The sequence below is a fragment of the Pan troglodytes genome, chromosome 19 (assembly GCF_028858775.2).
Source record: "Pan troglodytes isolate AG18354 chromosome 19, NHGRI_mPanTro3-v2.0_pri, whole genome shotgun sequence".
Classification (NCBI taxonomy): domain Eukaryota; kingdom Metazoa; phylum Chordata; class Mammalia; order Primates; family Hominidae; genus Pan; species Pan troglodytes.
This window is the reverse complement of record NC_072417.2, coordinates 53,932,099-53,953,405: the sequence shown is the minus strand read 5'-3', so window position 1 is coordinate 53,953,405 and position 21,307 is coordinate 53,932,099. Positions and strand designations below refer to the sequence as shown.

The following is a 21,307-nucleotide window of genomic DNA, read 5'->3' as shown; positions in this document are numbered from 1 at the left end:
GTGAAGCTGAATGCGCAGCATACACCTGGTCATGCCAGGAACTCAGATGCCATGCTAAAGACTGGGTGCTGGATTCTGCATGAGTTTTAGACAAATCACTCAGGTGGAGTTATGGAGATTGACTGGAAAGGAGCCAACTCAAAGGCATCTAGTCAAATGGGGATAATTTAATAATTAATAGGGTTGGGGTCAGGGTTAGAAATAGGTAAGATTAAATCTATTCAGAGTCCACAGTGCTTGGTATACAGTAAGCATTCAAATGTTGGCTGAATCAATGGATGACCCTTTCCCCTAGACAAAAACATTAAAAAAAAAATCTAGAAAGATTTAATTTCAAGAATAATGAACAAATATTTTCTAACCTATTTAAATATGATATTATAAATATTTTCTTTTTGCTAAAATACACTAGCATTAGATGAGTAGGAAAAGAGACAAATGATCCTCTGAGAATGCCATCCAGACATAAAAGCCCAAAGTTCTGAGAAAAACGGCAACAACTGAAGGAAATGTTAAAGCATGAGCACCCACGCCGTGAATGGTTGCTGTCGCTAGGAAGCACACTTACCTCTGCTCTGCAGGCTCTGCGCCCCTCTGAGACAAGAGCAGCAAGCTGTCCTGTTTCTCATGCACAACCGGAACCTGGGGTGGGGAGATGGGCTCGTAGGGCTCCGAAGAGACGTGACTCCTCTCTGGGGATTTTCCAGGCCTACTATTGTAATATGTGAAATATTAGATTGTGTTTCATAGGCTAACCTGGGACTTACCTAAACAGAAACTTGTTAACTCATGACTTCATTCAGGAGAAGGAGCAAAAGCTGCCAATTTCTATCAGAAAAAAAGTTGCCTCAGGTATTCACTATATACATAGTTAAAACAAACAAACAACAACAAAAAAAACCACTGTGTTACTGCCACTTGACCCATGCGCGCGCCGTGGATCCAGGAGTCACGTCATCAGACAGTGCTGCCCGGGCAGCAGCAGTGGCAGAAGCTGCGTCCTTGAGGCTCCGCATGTCCTTCAACATCAGACACCATCTCACCCTTGGCTCCTTAGTCCAGGTGAAACCTCAAGGGTTTTCCCACCTATTTTGAGTCGACTGACCAGTTCTTTCATCGCCAAGTTAAAGGTAAAGGACTTCAGTACTAAACTGACACCCAAGAAGTTTTATCAGGTGAGTCAACATAGGTTCTAGTTACACTATATTATGGCAGAGGGGTTCTCTGCAATTTTATATTTTTTCTCTGGATACCATTTGGTAAGAATAATATAAGATAGACACACTGTTTAGCTCCCACCCATTTATCTTTTTTTTTTTTTTTTTTGAGACAGAGTCTGGCTTTGTCACCCAGGCTGGAGTGCAGTGGTGTGATCAGCTCACTGCAACCTCTGCCTCCCAGGTTCAAGCAATTCTCCTGCCTCAGCCTCCCGAGCAGCTGGAATTGGAATTATAGGCATGCGCCACCATACCCCGGCTAATTTTTGTATTTTTAGTAGAGACGGGGTTTCACCATGTTGGCCAGGCCTCCTGACCTCAGGTGATCCACCTGCCTGGGCCTCCAAAAGTGCTAGGATTACAGGCCTGAGCTACCGCACCTGGCCCATTTATCTTATTATTAAAATTTTTATTTTTTAGAGACAGGGTCCCGCTCATTGCCCAGGCTGGAGTACAGGAGTACAATCATAGCTCACTGCAGCCTCAAACTCTTGGGCTCAAGTGGTCCTCTCACTTACATCTCCCGAGTAACTGGGATTACAGGCATGCATCACCATGCCCAGCTAATATTTTTATTATATGTTTTATTATGTCTGGTGGCCCATTTTTAATTTTTTGTAGAGACAGGGGTCTCACTATATTGCTGGCCTCAAACTCCTGGGCTCAAGCAATCCTCCCACCTCAGCCTCCAAAAGTAATGGGAATTACAAGCACCTGGCCCCACCACACCCTCAATTTTTTTTTTTTTAAGACAGAGTCTTGCTCTGTCGCCCAGGCTGGAGTGCAGTAGCACGATCTTGGCTCACTGCAACCTCCACCTCCCAGGTTGAAAGGATTCTAGTGCCTCAGCCTCCTGAATAGCTGGGATTACAGGTAGCCACCACCACACTTGGCTGATTTTTGTAGTTTTATTAGAGACGGGGATTCACCATGTTGGCCAGAATGGTCTCAAACTCCTGACCTCAAGTGATCCACCTGCCTCAGCCTCCTGAAGTGCTGGGATTACAGGCGTGAGCCACCACACCCGGCCCTGCTAAAATTTTTTGACATAGCGATTATGCATATGAAAGCCACCTGTGACTTTCAACATCTGGAATTATGACTATTAGACTAAAGAAAAATTATAATATGATTTGTTATGGCCTTTCTCAATCAGCCCATCTAGTTGTTCAAGATAGCCACTTTTTTTTTTGTTTTGCTGTTTACCTCCAAAACTCTGTAAATAATCTTAAACATGTATTTTTTTATTTATAAAACTTGAAACAGTATCTGTTAACTCTCTTCCATGAAAGATGAAGAATTTGATTTGCCTTTTCTGTTGTTGCCCATTTTATTTTTATTTTTATTTTTGAGACAGGGTCTCCCTCTGTCACCCAGGCTAGAGTGCAGTAGTACAATCACTGCTTACTGCAGCCTCGACTTCTGCGCTCACGTGATCCTCCCACCTCAGGCTCCCAAGTAGCTGGCACTACAGGTGCACGCCACCATGCCTGGGCGATTTTATTTTTTAGTTTTTTTGTGGAGATGGGGTCTCACTACATTGCCCAGGCTGGTCTTGAACCGCTGGCCTCAAGCGATCCTCTCGCCTTGGTCTCCCAAAGCACTGAAATTACAGGTGTCAGCCACTGTGCTGGCTTGCCTATTTTATTTTAATTTTGTCCATTTTGCCTTTACATAGCATACTTCAGCCTTTTATATTATCTTTTTTAAAAATGAAGAAATTAGCACACATACCCTTACTTCTACATCTCTTTCCTATGCAACCCTCACCTCCCAATATCTGTCAGCCATTTTTAAGATTTATTGCATCACATCCTTTTCTAGAACTACAGAGAAACTCCTCTGTGTTTTGCTTATAAAAATCACTCCATACAATTACATGGAAATTCAATAACCTGCTCCTGGAGTACATAATGAAATAAAGGCAGAAAGCAAGTTTTTTGAAACTAATGAGAACAAAGATACAACATACCAGAATCTCTGGGACACAGCTAAGGCAGTGTTGACAGGGAAATTTATAGCACTAAATATCCACATCAAAAAGTTAGAAAGATCTCAAGTTAACAAGCTAACATCACAACCAAGAGCAAACAAATCCCAAAGCTAGCAGAAGACAAGAAATAACCAAAACTGCAGGGGGCGCGGTGGCTCACACCTGTAATCCCAGCACTTGGGGACGCCAAGGCAGGCGGATCACCTGAGGTCGGGAGTTTGAGACCAGTCTGACCAACGTGGAGAAACCCCGTCTCTACTAAAAAAATACAAAATTAGCTGGGGTGGTGGCGCATGCCTGTAATCCCAGCTACTCGAGAGGCTGAGGCAGGAGAATTGCTTGAACCAGGAGGCAGACGTTGTGGTGAGCCAAGATCGCGCCATTGCATTCCAGCCTGAACAACAAGAGCGAAACTCCTTCTCAAAAAATAAATAAATAAAATAAACAAAACTGAAGCTGAACTGAAGGAGATTCAGACACCAAAAAAACACTCAAAAGATCAACAAATTCAGGATCTGGTTTTTGTTTTGTTTTGAGACGGAGTCTCGCTTTGTCGCCCCGGCTGGAGTGCAGTGGCGTGATCTTGGCTCACTGCAAGCTCCGCCTCTCGGGTTCACGCCATTCTTCTGCCTCAGCCTCCCGAGTAACTGGAACTACAGATGCCGGCCACCACGCCTGGCTAATTTTTTGTATTTCTTTTTTTTTTTTTTTTAGTAGAAATGGGGTTTCACTGTGTTAGCCAGGATGGTCTCGATCTCCTGACCTCGTGATCTGCCTGCCTCGGCCTCCCAAAGTGCTGGGATTACAGGCATGAGCCACGGCACCCGGCCTCAGAATCTGGTTTTTAGAAAAAATTAATAAAACAGACTGCTAGCTAAGACTAATAGAGAAGATTCAAATAAACACAATCAGAAATGACAAGGAATATTACCACTGACCCCACAGAAACACAAACAATCATAAGAAAATATTATGAACACCTTTATGCATATAACCTAGGAAATCTAAAAGAAATGGATAAATTTCTGGTCACATATACCCTCCTAAAACTGAACCAGGAAAAAACTGATTCCCTGAACAGACCAATAACATGCTCTGAAATTGAGTCAGTAATAAATAGCCTACCACCCAAAAAAAGCCCATGACCAGACACATTCACTGCTGAATTCTACCAGATGTACAAAAAGAGCTGGCACCATTCCTACTGAAAATATTCCAAACATTAAGGAAGGACTCCTCCCTATCTCATTCTATGAGGCCAGCATCATCCTGAAACCAAAACTTGGCAGAGACACAACAATAAAAAGAAAACTTCCGGCCAATATCCTTGATGAACATGAATGCAAAAATCCTCAACAAAATACTGGCAAACCAAACCCAGCAAAATATTAAAAAGCTTATCCACCACAATCAAGTAGATGTTATCCCTAGGATGCAAGGTTGGTTCAATATACACAAATATCAATAGATGCAGAAAAGGCTTTCAATAAAATTCAGTACCCTTTCATGTTAAAAACTCTCAGTAAACTAGATATTAAAGAAACATACCTCAACATAATAAAAGAGCCATATATGAAAACCCACAGCCAACATCATACTGAATGGGCAAAAGCTGGAAGCATTCCTCTTGAAAGCCAGCACACAACAAGGATGCCCTCTGTCACCACTTTTATTCAACATCCTATTGGAAAGTCTTGACCAGGGTGATCAGGCAAGGGAACGAAAGAAAGGGCATCCAAATAAGAAGAAAGGAAATCAAACTATCTCTGTTTGCAGAGGACATAATCCCATATCTAGAAAACTCCATAGTCTCAGCCCCAAAGGTCCTTAAGCTGATAAACAACTTCAGCAAAGTCTCAGGATACATCAGTGTGCAAAAAATCACTAGCGTTCCTATACACCAATGAGAGCCAAGCCAAGAGCCAAATAAGGAACGCAATTCGATTCACAACTGCCACAAAAATAATAAAATACCTAGGAATACAGCTAACCAGGGAGGTGAAAGATCTCTACAAGGGGAACCACAAAACACTTCTCAAAGAGATAAAAGATGAAAAGATAAAAAATGAAAAAACATTCCATGCTCATGGATAGGAAGAATCAATATCATTAAAATGGCCGTACTGCCCAATGCAATTCACAAATTCAATGCTATTCCTATTAAACTACCAAAGACATTCTTCACAGAACTACAAAAAACTATTTTAAAATTAATATAGATCCAAAAAAGAGCCTGAATAGCCAAGGCAATACTAAGCAAAAAGAACAAAGCTGTAGGTGTCATACTACCTGACTTCAAACTATAATACAGAGCTACAGTAACCAAAACAGCATTGTATTGGTACAAAGATAAGACACACAGACCAATGGAACAGAACAGAGAACCCAGAAATAAGGCCTCACACCTACAACTGTCTGATCTTCGACAAACCTGACAAAAACAAGCAATGAGGAAAGGATTCCCTATCAATAAATGGTGCTGGGATAACTGGCTATCACATGCAGAAGACTGAAACTGGGCTTCTTCTTTATACCATATATTAAAATTAACTCAAGATGGATTAAAGACTTAAATGTAAAAAAAAAAAAAAAAAAAAACTATAAAAACCTTGGAAGACAACCTAGGAAATACCTTTCAGGACATAGGCAGGGACAAAGATTTCATAACAAAGACACCAAAAGCAACTGGAACAAAAACAAAAATTGACAAGTGGGATCTAATTTAAAGAGCTTCTGCACAGAAAAGGAAACTGTCAACAGAGTGAACAGACAACCTACAGAATGGGAGAAAAATTCTGCAAACTATGCACCTGACAAAGGTCTAATATCCAGCATGTATAAAGAGCTTAAACAAATTTACAAGAAAAAAACAACTCCATTAAAGAGCGGGTAAAGTGAGTGTGGTGGCATGTGCCTGTAATCCCAGCTACTTGGGAAGCTGAGGTGGGACAATCACCTGAGCCTGGGAGGGTTGAGGCTGCTGTGAGCCGAGACTGCGCCACTGAAATCCAGCCTGGGCAAACAGAATGAGATAAAAAAGAGAGTGGGCAAATGACATGAACAGACACTTTTCAAAAGAAGACATATATGCAGCCAAGAAGCATATGAAAAAAAAGCTCAATATCACTGATCATTAGAGAAGTGTAAATCAAGCCAGGTGCAGTGGCTCATGCCTGTAATCCCACCACTTTGGGAAGCCGAGGCGGGTAGATCAGCTGAGGTCAGGAGTTCGAGACCAGCCTGGCCAACATAGTGAAAAACCCTGTCTCTACTAAAAATACAAAAATTAACCAGATATGGTGGCAGGAGCCTGTAATCCCAGCTACTTAGGAGGCTGAGGCAGGAGAATCACTTGAACCTGGGAGGTGGAGGTTGCAGTGAGCTAAGATCACACCATTGCACTCTAGCCTGGGCAACAGGGCAAGACTCTGTTTTAACAAACAAAAAAAAAGAGTAAGTGCAAATCAAAACCAAAATGAGACACCATCTCACGCCAGTCAGAATGGCTATTAAAAAGTGAAAAAATAACAGATCCTGGCAAGACTGTGGAGAAAATGGAACACTTATACACTGTTGGTGGGAGTGTAAATTAGTTCAACCACTGTGGAAGACACTGTGGAAATTCCTCAAAGACCTAAATGCAGAACTACCACTCAACCCAACAATCCCATTACTGGGTATATACCCAAAGGAATATAAATCATTCTATTATAAAGACACATGCACATGTATATGTTCACTGTAGCACTACTGACAACAGCAAAGACATGGAATCAACCCAAATGCCCATCAGTGATTGACTGGATAAAGACAATGTGGTACATATACACCATGGAATATTATGGAGCCATGAAAAAGAGTGAGCTCCTGTCCTTTTCAGGGACATGGATGGAGCTGGAGGCCATTATCCTTAGCAAACTAACGCAAGAACAGAAAACCAAATACCACGTGTTCTCACTTATAAGTGGGAGCTAAATGGTGAGAACACACGGACACATGGAAGAGAACAACACACACTAGGGCCTATTGGAGGATGGAGGGTGGGAGGAGAAGGCTCAGGAAAAAATAACTAATGGGTACCAGGCTTAATACCTGGGTGACAAAATAATCTTTACAACAAACCCCCACGACACAAGTTTACCTATATAATAAACCTACACATGTACTCCTGAACTTAAAATGAAAGTTAAATAAATAACTAAAATGAAAATCAGTTGATGCTGTTTTCTAACACCACAGATTGTGTAAACATTTTCATCAGGAATGGACCATGACAATGCTATATAGTTTTCCATTTTTCTTTGATAATCACATTTCTTTTCTTTTTTTGGTTTTGTTTTGGCTGAAAGGGAATAAATGTGCTTTCATCTTATCCTTAAGGTTATCCAGCTGCGTCTAATGACTAAGTCCGAGATTTGCTTCAAAATTATCCAGTTTGGGGGTTGGGGCAAGCGGGGATAAAAATGAAACAAAACTCGTCATACACTGATGATTACCAAAATTGGGTGATGGATACCTAGAGGTGTATTATACTTGTTCTCTCTACTTTTATATGTATTTGAAAACTTCCACAATAATTTTTTTTTTAAAGAAGACCATTTAGCTTCGTATTTATATTCTTCTTTCTGCTCTTTGCTCACTTTGATGGGTTGGTAGGTAGGCTGGAGAATCACTTCTGCTACAAATTTCTCTTTTTCAGGCTCTGAGCCATGGCTTCCATTACTCTGGCTCATCTGTCCTCTGTCTTCAGGTATTTGCCAGAATCTTTGATCTGCCCATATCTCAGTCTTGTTCTCAGCATTCTTTTTATCTTTTTTTTTTTTTTTTTTTTTTTTTTTTTTTTTTTTTTTGAGACGGAGTCTCGCTCTGTCGCCCAGGCTGCAGTGCAATGGCATGATCTCGGGTTCAAGTGATTCTTCCGCCCAGGTTCAAGCGATTCTTCTGCCTCAGCCTCCTGAGTAGCTGGGATTACAGGCACCTGCTATCATGCCTGGCTAATTTTTTTTTTGTATTTTTGTAGAGACGGGGTTTCACCATGTTGGCCAGGTTGGTCTTGAGCTCCTGACTTCAGATGATGCACCCAGCTTGGCCTCCCAAAGTGCTGGGATTACAGGCATGAGCCACCATGCCCGGCCTTCTCAGCATTCTTAAATTTATTTCCCTTTGTGCTTGTTAACTATAATTTAACATTTGCTAATATTTAGTCTACCACTTTGAAGCAAGAATCCTGTGTCCACTTTATTTTAACCAAACACAGAATCTCAGATAAGAAGATATGCTCTTTATCAGAGAGCCCTGGCATATAACATGTTTCCACTCATGATGCCACTATTGGCTTCCCTTTCCTTTATTTAAGGTCACCTTAAAATATATATGTGTGTGTGTATATATATGTGTGTGTATCTATACATATATATATATATATATATAATTATTCACTGACAGAAGTCTGAGGACTAGAATAAAATATAAATGCAGAAGCAAGCAAACAAACAAACAAAAAATATATAAACTTTTTTTTTGTAGAGATGAGATCTCACTATGTTGCCCAGGCTGGTCTCAAATTCCTGGGCTCAAGCAATCCTCCTACCTCAGCCTCCCAAAGTGCTGGCATTACAGGTATAAGCCACTATGTCTGGCCAATATCACCTTCTTAAACTTCTACTGATGCTGACCCAGTAGAAACCACTGAGACAGATAAATATGAGACGTATTATTCGGAAGGACCACTGAAGTGTCCCCAAACCACTACCAAACTACACATTCTTCTTAACTATCTTTACAAACCAACAAACAGAATATAATCATCTTTTGAATATACATTAAAAAGTCATAGTACCAAATGCCAAGACAGTGGACATTCTAAGAATAATATGCAGGGGGAAGAAAGCTCATTTACACTTTCCTGGGAATAAAGGCAAATGAACTTTAGTTGTGAGAAACAAATTCCTTATCCTGTAGATATATTCCATTTGTTTTACTGTTGGGCAATTTATATATAATTTGGAATAAACATCATACCTTCCCCTGGATTTGTCCACAAGATTTTCTGGAGAGACCCTTGAACCTGGTCTTTGATGATGGACAGACTGAGCCTGGGATTCTGGGCTGTAACGGTTTGATGTTTTAGTCCTCACAGGTGTAGATACCAAAGCAGAAGGTGAGTTCTGGAATGTAGAAGTAGGAGGCTGCTGGGGAGTCTGCGAGGGAACTTGATTTCTAGCAAAATCTTGTGTGATAATTTGCTGTGAATGAGAAATGAAGGAAGTGGTAAAATTCATTGAGTACTTGCAAAAAAAAAAAATAGTATTAAGAAATCTAGATATCTTTATTATAAATTTCTTTTTCTATATGAAATCTGCTTTCCCCATGATCAAAAAAGAAAAATTAACTAATAAGAATAATGAAAAACTTACACAGATGTGATCAGCAAGTGTGATCAGCCGATGGGTCCTGGGCACTTGCCCCATTCCCTCTGCCTGTGAAGAAGGGGGCAGCTGTTGTTGGGGAGATGGTGATTCCTGCTGTGGTCGATAGTGATGTAATGGTCCTTCATATTGTCTGGTAGGATCATCTAGTAGAGAACACATAGATGTCTTACTCCAGGAATGTCTGTGCTTTTCACTCATTATCAAAGATTAAATATAATTCAGAAGAACACATGAAAGGATGTGGTACATAGCTCCAAACAAAGACCTTATCTTAATTTTGGAAAAAAAAAAAATTGTTCACTGAAGAAGTCTGAGGACTAGTGGAACAAAATATAAATGCAGAAGTAAGCAAACAAAATTAATATAAACAATTTTCTGTATCATTAAAAAATAAAAAAGAATCGATAGCTGTTTCTAAAGAAGGCTCATGTAAGATTACCCTAAAACAAACAAAACAAGTTAATTCTTACTATGGTCTAGACAGATAATTAGAAGCAAATGATAAATGCAAATATGAAAACATGTAAATGGTAGCTTGAGAAGACATACTTTCCGCTTGATTTGCCTTAACAACCTCTGGCTGATAGGTCTGCAGTTTCTCCTGGGGTGGCGCAGGTGAGCTGGCAGGACTTATCACCTCAATAGCATCGCTAGGTGTTTCATACCTGTGAGAAGATACTTTAAGAAAAGAAAATCTTATTTCAAAACTAATCCTGGGAAAAGTTTCTAAAGTCTAAGTTCTTCACACCTGTAAGCATATTTTCAATTCTGATCAACCATGTTCAAAGGTATTCCAGGTTAATGAGGGTTTTCTGAAGTTTTATGGGCTTTAAGACATGTTTTAGGCTGGGTGCAGTGGCTCATGGCTGTAATCCCAGCACTTTGGGAGGCCGAGGCAGGTGGATCACCTGAGGTCAGGGGTTTGAGACCAGCCTGACCAATGTGGAGAAACCCTGTCTCTACTAAAAAAAAAAGCAAAATTAGTAGGGCGTGGTAGCTCATGCCTGTAATCCCAGCTACTCGGGAGGCTGAGGCCGGAGAATCGCTTGAACCCGGGAGGCGGAGGTTGTGGTGAGCTGAGATTGTGTCATTGCACTCCATCCTGGGCAACAAGAGCAAACCTCCGTCTCAAAAAAAAAAAAAAAAAAAAAAAAAAAAAAAGACATGTTTTAAAGCCCAATAATAAACACTGGAATGAGGCAGAACAGAGAACAGATTTATGATATTTTCCTGGGAGCTGGAAAAGAAATCACCAGGGAAACATTTATGGAAGAGGTTAATAAACAAATGAGGGAGTAGATCTCAATAACTGATTCCAATGATTCCAATTCTGTGGGACACTCTGTTCTTAGAAAAACGCTGAGGCTATAAAGCTGCTTCATTCATCACCATGATGATTTTAAAGCTATGGATTATATAACACTATATAATGATTTTCTCAAATAACTGGAGTATTGCTAACAAAAGTTACTCCAAACATTAATGATTTTTTAGCACTGTGTTACACTGCGAAAATAACCAGAAATGGTAGAGAATGTCTGAAGGGAAGTATATTCCCAGAAAGGGAGGATGTCAACCAACCCTGGAGGATGCCCACATCAGAAAAGGAGCTCCTCTAAGACACAGTTCCCAAGTAAACAGAGGGCTATGCAGTGGGGCTAACAGGCAGCTTTTCACAGTCCTGCCATGGCCTCAGAGCTGACAGTTGGGAGCAGATGTAACTGCCTGCTCAGGAACCTCTGAATTCAGAGGGCTCTTCACATCCACAAACTGCACTACAGAATCTGAGAGCACTATCAGAGCTCCAAAGGGTGCATGGCCCTGGGCTGGACACAGATGCAGCAGGTGGGAATGAACTCTGCTCCCTAGCCACCACCTGCTCCTCTGGTACTCAACAGTCCTTCCTATCCCCACCAGGTCATGGAAACTGCAGCTACCTGGGTTCTAGTACACTTAGGAGATTGGAAACTTGATAAATGGAACAGAAATGATCATTGAGAAACTAAAATAAATCACTATATTCTAAGAAGTTTACAGTAATTTGTGACTTTTGTATCCACTGTTACTCATCACTGTTTATGTATTCAACATCCTAAATCTGGTTACAACTTCCAATATTCACTCAGTAGAAAGTCGGAATCCAAACCGTGTTCACATTGTTCTTGAAGCCTTAAGGGGCAAGACTATGGCAATGGACTTCCCCTTCAGGATGAGGAAGGCTCTCAAGAGTCAAACTGAAAACCACACTGAAGAACTGTACATAGCCTTTGGACATCATGGAATTCACTGACCAGTGATAAAAAAGATAACCACACACAGAGACATGGACACTCAGAAAAGATGAGCTTTCTATTTTCACACCTTCTGAAAATCAAATTCCTAAAGCAAGGTTTGGTTTGTGATGCAAACTGAAAAGAAATGTTTAATCCAATGATTAAGGAACCCATGTGCTATACCATTCAATAGGCCCAGGTGGGATCTCCCAGTGTGCCGGTGACTTCCCTTCAAAAGACCTATTCATACAACTATAGAATATCTCTTTCTCAGCTAGCAATTTTCTGCATGCAGAAAATCTATATTGCAGATTTTCCTAATCTCAGGTTAAAAGAAGTCTTTTGTCTACACAACACTAACTCTCTCTCTAAAAGCCTCAGCAATGCGGTAGATATGACGTAAACAAATTATAATTAAGCTAGTGGATACTCAGAGATCAAAAGAACTGCACATTGCATTCTGGAGCATGAGAAATCATTTTTTTTTTTCATGATGTCTAACTCTACTGAATTTATTCAATGGAGATAACAGAAAGATGACTATATATGATTAAATTACTTCCAGTATTAGCAGATGCTTATTTAAATACTTGCTTGTTCTTTCTGCAGTTCCACATAGAATTAAGGCAATAGTTGAAAAGAAAATTTAAAAAGTAACTTTTCTAGCATTTTAACGTAGACCTGTGAATTCTAACAGATTTGCAGTGTAGCCATCCTAATGACTAACCAGACTTGAACAAAATCCAACTTGCAAAAACGATGCAATATAAATACCAATCACCAATAATAGGTAGTCTCACTTTTAAAAATCTGTGTCTTAGAAAAAGGATATTAGAGGCTTTGGGGTATTGGCATAAATATAGAACCATGTCCTAGCAAATGCTTCCTGAGAAATTACACCTCAGTAGCCCAGAGCCTGGCGATATATCCATTACCTTTCAGATGCCTAAATATGTTAATAAGGTCTGCCTTCTACTTTCCAAATTTAATTACATGAATGATACAGTTTTCTTGTGGAAGATACATTGATAAGCTTATATGTAGGAAACTGGGATATTTAAATAATCATAAAAACAGCAGAAGATACATTTTTGCATTACATTTACTATCAACCGTTAGGATTTTTAAATACCATATAGTTCTACTTGACCTAAAGAATAAAGTAATTCTTTACTCAGACATCACATTGTGAAACTCGGATTGAGATACATACAGCTACTAGAAGAGTCTGAACTTTGAGAGCCACGTTCCCTCGCATCCTTGTCCGAGGCAATTTGCCGGGTGATGATCACGTCTATGAAGTTAGCTGCAGTAATGGTAGTCTTCCCTCGGGTCCTTAGCTCTTCCTCATATCTGGATTTTGGAGGAGGCCCTTTATCTTTCCCAGCCTCAGAATAAACTACTGAAGAATGAGGCTGGGGCTTGCCACTTGGAAAGGCTGAAGAAGTGTATAAACACTGAACAGATCTCTTCTCCACCTCCAGGGTTTTCTGCTCTAGCTGCTGCTGTTCACTAACTGCTGCTGACCTGCTTCTCAAATTTTCTTCTAACCTGGCAGCTTCATGCTTACTCTCTTTTGTTTTGGACACATCCATCTGGGGTGCAGAAGCTGCAGCATCCACAAGAGCAGCCAGGGCATCCGCAGCAGTGTTGTAACGGGAGGCTGGCAGGCCTTGGCTTATTGAAGGGCCCCCAGCAGGCAGTGGCCTGTAAATAAAACCAAATCACAGCTCTGTGAAGGGAAGACCATTTGCTGGGAATGTGGTGGGGAGATGGAAGGACAAACTGCAACAACAACAAAAAAAGGCTTCATGGCATGGGCAGAAAAGCATGACTATACTTAGACTATTGCAGTCACAAATTTTAAAATGTATATGCAAGAGACATTTTTTGTCAAAATATGTACAAGAGACTGACATGATTCGTAGCTGAGCAGTTGGATCCAAAGGTGTGATTACACTGGTTCCATTGGTTCCTTGGAAAACACTGGGTCTCTGTTGCAACATGGTCTCCTGAGTTCTTACTGAAGGGGAAGGGGAGCGAACATATCCATGACTGCCAGGTCGGCCAGGCTGTTCTGAGCCTGCAGAGGTGAAAAAGAGAAAGAAACAAAGACATAAGGAGGAAGCCAGAGACAAAAGGAAGCAATGCTTATGGATTGTTTATTTCCTAACATACCTAAATAGAAAAAAGAAAAACAAGATAAGAAACTTGATAGTCTACTTTCTGGCCTTTCCAGAAATATGTTCTAAAAGTGTCCAAATAAAGACGCAATAAAACCGCAGCAGTAACTTGAAACAAAACATCAGCCATCATTTACTGTCATTTCCATTTCTCTGATAAATTTCAATCTTGATTCCAGAAATAAAACAGCACCAACAAGAAGTACTACTACAAATCATATAAGTTCATCTTTCTGATTTTTCCTCAAACTCTGGTGTGTATATGATTTCCAAAATCTAATCAGGCACAACTTTCTAAGCATCATAATGAAAATAATATACCACTGCTACACTAGGGTTTGAGACTGTTTCATTCAACCACAGTTTGCCCTGCTTCACTTCTTCACTGTCCCCTTCACAGGTGACTCTTTCTCTCAGCAAGCTCTCTCTTTTGAAATGAAATCATTCACATTATCTTCCCACAAAACACTTGGCTCCCACAATTACACTTCTACAATATTTGGTATGTTTTTGTTCACTTAACTCTAACTCTCCCATAACCAAGTCAGAGCTTGGACTTGGTAAGAACTACTTCACGCAGAGGATTTTGAACTCTCAAATCCCTCCCCAGTCACTTTCTTCTTGACCTCATCTTGTTCTGTGTCCTCACTCCAACCTTCTAACATGCTCACTGGCTTCATAACAGCTAGCTGTTTTATGTTTTAGCACACACCCCTCTTCTCACAGACACCACCACCTCAGCCAGGCTTCTCAGCAGTTTTCTTCCTTCTAACCATTCATCAGCTTATATGAATATTTATTTTTTAAATTAAATTAAAAAATTTTTAAGAGACAGCGTCACACTCTGTCACCCAGGATGGAGTGCAGTGACACTCCATAGCTCACTGCAGCCTCAAACTCCTGGCTTCAAGGGATCGTCCTACTTCAGCCTCCTGAGTAGCTAGGACTACAGGTGCACACCACGGCTGCTGGCTAATTTTTTATATATATATTTTAGAGACAGGGTCTCACCATGTTGCTGAGGCTGGTCTTGAATTCCTGGCCTCAAGCAATCCTCCTGCCTTGGCCTCCTGAGTAGCTGGGATTACAGGCGTGAGCCACCATGCCCAGCTTATCTGAGTATTTCTATGGTATATATTCCTAGACGTGGAATTACTAGACGAAAGAGTATTTAAAATTTTTATCTCCACAGAGGCTACACCAATTTACACTGCCGTTGACAACATGAGTGTCTGTTTCTGCAGAAACTCCAACACAATATTTATCAACTTTCTTACATGTCTGATGCAGAGAAATGGTATCTTTGTGCCTTAAATATAAATTTTGTTCATCAGTAGGATCACAAACATTTTAAAAATCTAGTCTCTACCAAAGTTATGTATCATTTGTATGAGGGTTTCTTAAATCAATTTTCCGTGTTTTACACAATTAACATGGAATCCATATTACAGTTCTGCCTTACAATTCATTAAAGCATTTCCTATAGTCAGATTCTTAAGTGATTTTTATTGTACACAGATAAAGATACATAGATAATCTTACTATATGAAGATTATACAAGATCTTCTGGGTGAAGTAGTTATAGCTAAACGTGTTTGAGCTTTGCAACCATTGAATTATTTAACTCCTAAGAAATGATATTACTGGACCAAATATGATGACTCGCTTTTGGGCTCCTTCCATATATTGCCATTCATATTGATTTCAAAGGTTTGTTTCCTATGACAATATCAATGTGACAACCTTCTGCCACTGCGCCCTTTGGTTCTGCACCTAACTCTCTGACCACGTCTCTGCTTCCTTTTGCCCTGACCTAGATCAACTCTCCTGGTAATATCTAAAGACTGACCTACTCTTCTTTTCACGCTTTTGCCCCTTGGAAATCTCATTCAAGCCAGAGCTTCAGCTCTTGTAGGTGACTCCTAAATCAGTATCTCCAAGCTCTGTCTTTTCTTCTGAGTACCAGATCAGAGTATCTTACAATACAGACATGGTCAATGATTTGATTTAATTAAAAGAACTGAAAAGGGCACGTATACCATGGATAAAAAAGATTCCCCATGGACACATGAGATTAAGTATAGGCTGGGCATCCCAAATCCAAGCCAGAAATGCTCCAATATTCAAAATGTCATGTTTTAGCTGACATGACACTCAAACGCTCACTGGAGCATTTCAAACTTCATTATTTTTGGATTAGGGATGTCCAACTGGCATAATGCCAATATTCCAAAATCCGAAAAAATCCTGGTTCCAAGCATTTGAGATATTCAACCTGTATGTCTAAAATCAATATCTCTTTGCTTTCACTCATCATGCTCTATCTTTACTGCAGGCTAATCTTGTTTCTCATCTCTTTCTCACTCCCCATATCTAGTTAAGTCCCTTTGAGTCTACAGTAATATTCTTCCCAGCAGTTCTTTTCTGGCCATTCCCAGTGTAAAGTATTCCAGGCTGCCATTAGGATGCACATGAACTACTGAGAGTCTCACTGGCCTTCCGGGACCAGCCATACCCACTCTTCAGGGTTTTAATCCATCTATTCCACTCGTGTAAATGTCCCTCTGATCATGTCACCTGCCTCCTGGACACAACATTTCATTGTAATTCAAGATGCTACACAAGCTGCTAACTGTATTTTCCATTCCTCCTCTAAACTCAAGCTCAACAACACCTTTATATCTAGGAGTTTTTGCTAGGGCTGTTCTTTCAGCCTTGAAAGCTCTGTGACCAATATCTTCAGGCCCAACCGCAGTCCACTGTTTGCACCAAATAAAAATGATACCTTCATCATGAAAACATTTTTCTGTGTAAAATTCACGTTTCCACCATCTCAGCTGCTACAGCACTTTCACCTGTTTTTCACTTGAGGCCTGTAATAACGTTGTCTTAGAATTTTTGTTTCCATCAAAACTTTTTGTGCGCAGCATTAAGCACAGTGTACAAGATTACTAAGATGTGTCCAGAGAATGGAAGAGCAGTGGCTTTCACTGACCTGGCCGCAGGTAGAGGTCGGAGGAAGCTGCAGCAATCCGTTCCCGCTCCCGCTCCTTCTCCCGCTCCCGCTCCCGTTCCCGTTCCCTCTCAGCACTTGCAGCAGCTGCAAGGTGTGTTGGGTGTCCTGTAAAACATAAACCTGCAGCTCAAAGATAAAAATATCAACTGACTGAGTATATCAAACAATTCCGAAATTCTAAGTGACTGAAAATTTTTCAAAAAGCTTCAAATTTGGGATATAAGAAGTTTGTTTTGGCTGGATGCAGTGGCTGACACCTGTAATCCCAGCACTTCGGGAGGCCAAGGCAGGTGGATCACCGGAGGCCAGGAGTTTACGACCAGCCTGGGCAACATAGTGAGACCCTGCTCTACTAAAAACACACAAAAAATTAGCCAGGTATGGTGGCGCGCACCTGTAATCCCAGCTACTCCAGAGGCTGAGGCACGAGAATCTCTTGAACCTGGGAGATGGAGGTTGCAGTGAGCTGAGATCACACCACTGCACTCCAGCCTGGGCAACAGAGCCAGACTCTGTCTCCAAAACAAAAACAAAAAAAAAACAAGAAAAGAGAAAAAGAAGTTTGTTTTATTAAGAGTCCTGGATAAGAACTGAAGTATAACATAAGCTTTTAAGGCATTCCTAAGGTATCTAGTGACAGCTGGCACATAAGAACTACTATTAAATGTTAAAAGAAAAACAAGAAACCAAATGAGGAAAAATTGCCCAAGATACCTTAAAAAGCTATGTTGTAAAAATGTAAACACGATGGTTCTATTAGAGAGGTGTGTAACTGTAGAATCTCACCTGGAGACATGGAAGCAGAGTTGTACGGCCTGGGAGGGAAAGTAATCTGTGTACCAGGAATATAAGTGATTCTGTCCATGGGAGGAGTGCTTGTTCCCCCTGGATGAGGCACTAAAATTGTTGGAGGCATATTGGTCAGGTCAATGATTCCTATCCAAAAGACAATACAATTTATGTTAAGTGTTATTCTAAAGGTACAGAACCATACATGACTTTGGATTTTGTCTATCTCTGTGAATCAAGGGTAATTTGTACATAAATATAAATAAAAATGTTTACTATCATCATTACTTTTTAAGACATTCTTTAAAGAAGGATATTAAAGACTGTACTTCACATCAGTAACCTCAAAGTATGGGCAGATTAAAGAGAGCAAATTTGTAAGACATGGATTACAAATACTCAGCACAAGGATTTGGTTTAGTTAATTTCAGTATTCACCAAAACACCTTGTCTCAATGTATGCCTCTGGGCTAAAAAGTCTATGGGAAGAAGGATATAGTATTCTTTTCTTTCTTTCTTTCCATCATTCATTCAACAAGTATTTACTGAGTACCTAAGAAACACTAGGTAAACATAATAAATTCTACGAAATCTGAAATGCAAAGACACACACCTCTCGTTGCTGGGTATGGGAGACCCAGTGGCTGCTCTCTTGGGGAGAGTCCTCTGGCCACATCTGGACGCAAGTTCACTTGCATCTGTTGTGAGGTAATGTAATCATTTAAGATTGTCTGTCTTGTGTTCTCCATTGCGTAAAGCTGATACTGACTTGGGTAACCTGGAGTTGGTGAAAGCTGTCTCTGAAACAGGTAAGCAGCCGCTGCTGATTGAGAGAATGAAAGAAAGGCACTGAGTTTTGTCCTGGCTGAAATACATTTGCTAAACACCACATACAAAAGAGTAGAGAAAAATCACATGCTGAGCTAGTGCACATGGAACTTTTACTTAGCTACAAGGATTAAGGTGGATTTATTTTAGACCTTGATGTATTAGCAATATCAATTCTAATGTCTGAGATGTAATGGAAAAGGGGAAGGATAACAGTAGCTAAAAACTTCTCAAGTAGTTTTACTTTCAATCTTTGACATGTAACTTTATCATATTTTTACCTGGCATCTGCAAGAGTTGTGTTTGAAAATAAAATTGTTTTTATAGTACTGATCATCCAGTACAACCAACAGAAATGTATACGAAAATACTTTGTGGCAATCAGTAACTTTACTCTCCAGGGGGTGAAAATGATTATAGACTATAAGCATTTAATTAGTCCATGTGTTTGGAGCAGAGATTGGCAAACTTTTGACATAAAGGGCCAAATGGTAAATATATTTTAGGCTTTGTGGGCCATTTCGCATTTGTCACAGCTACTCAACTCTGTCACTGTAGCACAAAAAGAGCTACGGAAAAAAAGAATAAATGGTGTGGCTGTATCCTAATAAAACTTTATTTACAAACACAAGTGGCAACAGGATTTGGCCAAAAAGCTGTAGTTTTTAGCAACCCCTAGGTGAGAGAATGACACAAGACACAAGACACGAGGAAGGGGTAGGCGTGGTAAAAAGTAGATAATGTCTCTCTCCTGAAAACATTATAATCCAACTCAGGCTCAAAAACAAGCAAAAGAAACTACTACAAAATGAAGACTATGATAAACACTAAATAGAAACCAGAAACATTCCATTTTGTCTGAGAACTTGAGTGACCTATTTTATATGTATATGTTCTCCCTAGAAAAACAAGTAACATGTTTTCTGGAATATTTGCTTCCCCTTCATCTAGAAGCTAGGTAAGTCTGTCAGCTGACACAATCTGGGAGACAGTGCCCTAAGTAATAGGTATTGGGCTCCTCTGAAACAGTGTTGTCAAATGACAAATAATTTGATGGCATTTACACAGCTTTTAGATAAAATATTTCCCACAGTTACTTTCCTATTATTATGAAATGTAAATAACCCTTAGAATTCTTACTTTTAAAATTTAGCATACTGATAATGAAAAATTCTTCTCTAAGGACCAAAGTGAGGCACAAGTATTCTGTGTCCTAATTTGCACCTGAAGGATACTTATTAAGCAAAGAGTTTATTTAGGCCAGAGAAGAGGTCTCAGCAGAAAACACATGTGTGACTGCGCTCAGCCAATAGCGGCAAGGAAGAGCAAGGACTGCACCCTGGGAGGACAAGGTGCAGCCGGTGGTCCTGCAGATTATAACAGCCCAGCCGAGCCTCTCTGTACCAACCGATGTGACTGCTCCTCTCCCCTCCCTGTGTAAAACACAGTGCCCTCTGCCCAGCAGACTGCTCTCTAGAAACCTGCACATCTGCATCTATCAGATTCTGTCTACCAATGTCAGTGGTGTTCTAAAGTTTCTTCCAGCTGTACTTGTTACTAGAATTATGTAACTTAATGACATAATTTGTAAATCAAGGAAGAATGAAGAGTGGTTTCTCTGAAAACTAACAGCTTTGGAAAGACTTGATACAGAAGTTGAATCAGGTGTGGACTAGACAACTTTAAAAGGCTGGAAAAAAAATCTAGAAGGATTCTGTATTTAGATTGCTTGGAAGTGTCTTTACTTGGAAGTTCTAGCTTTACCTAAAAAAAAAGAATTTCTTTTATATAAGACAGTGAGACTTAATCACTTGTTTATGAAAAAGCCTTGGCCTTAGATCAGAGTTCTGGTAAATGAACGTCTATTTATGCTGTAAGTTAACGTGTTTAGGTATGCCTCTGTCATTTTAAAATAATTATTCACATTAATACACTTTTTCAACTAGCTTCACCAAGTGCCATCAGATAAGAGAGCTTTTCATATACTATTCTTTTTAGTTCTTTACTGGGTGCTGATAAGATTTTATTTCTTGATCTGGGTGCTGGTAACATGGGAGAATTTAGTTTGTGAAAATTCACTGAGCTGTACATTAATGATACTTGCAATTGTACTATATTGTACAACAACAGAAAGCTGAAAAGTCATACAGGTGGCATATTTATTTGCCATAAATTATCACTATATTTTGTGTTTACCAGGATCCAAAGCCCTGTGAAAAGGCATGGCTGGATCCAAGTGCGTGGGCAGGTGGCTCCGATAAACCTCGCCTGCAGTGCTGCCTCTGTGATGGGGATCAAACGGACTGTGGCTCACGACAGGGTCCACCCCAGGCACTGGAGACTTCGCTGGGATACTTTCCCTCTGGGTAGGGGTCAGTGTCGATTTCCTTTCATGATTGGTAGACTTGTTAGAAGAAATTGTAACTGGAAAAAAAGAGCCAATGCCACAAGTTCTTAAGAAACTTGCAAGTATGATAATATTTGTCCATTTCTCAACCATTCAAATAAAGACTATATTCATGTATTTGGATCTTCTCTTTCCCCTCAACATTTAACATTCAATATTGCAAAATATGA

At 40.1% G+C, this 21,307-nt stretch overlaps 1 protein-coding gene across 33 annotated transcripts in view; it reads right to left on the bottom strand.

Annotated features, from left to right (window-relative positions):
- The window catches only part of NCOR1 (nuclear receptor corepressor 1), a 184,270-nt gene that overhangs the window by 16,978 nt on the left and 145,985 nt on the right, over nucleotides 1-21,307 (bottom strand). For 16 of the 33 annotated variants that reach the window (XM_016932276.3, XM_024350438.3, XM_054670431.2 and 13 more), the window contains 10 exons: nucleotides 20,927-21,154; nucleotides 18,516-18,725; nucleotides 17,900-18,049; nucleotides 17,093-17,233; nucleotides 13,832-13,997; nucleotides 13,128-13,621; nucleotides 10,191-10,319; nucleotides 9,627-9,784; nucleotides 9,232-9,455; nucleotides 569-712 (listed from right to left, as the gene is read on the bottom strand). In XM_016932276.3, the coding sequence (XP_016787765.2) occupies nucleotides 569-712; nucleotides 9,232-9,455; nucleotides 9,627-9,784; nucleotides 10,191-10,319; nucleotides 13,128-13,621; nucleotides 13,832-13,997; nucleotides 17,093-17,233; nucleotides 17,900-18,049; nucleotides 18,516-18,725; nucleotides 20,927-21,154 (2,044 nt within the window). The remainder of the gene's footprint in view (nucleotides 1-568; nucleotides 713-9,231; nucleotides 9,456-9,626; nucleotides 9,785-10,190; nucleotides 10,320-13,127; nucleotides 13,622-13,831; nucleotides 13,998-17,092; nucleotides 17,234-17,899; nucleotides 18,050-18,515; nucleotides 18,726-20,926; nucleotides 21,155-21,307) is intronic. The other 17 variants (XM_016932290.3, XM_016932286.3, XM_054670429.2 and 14 more) reach the window with 8 other exon arrangements.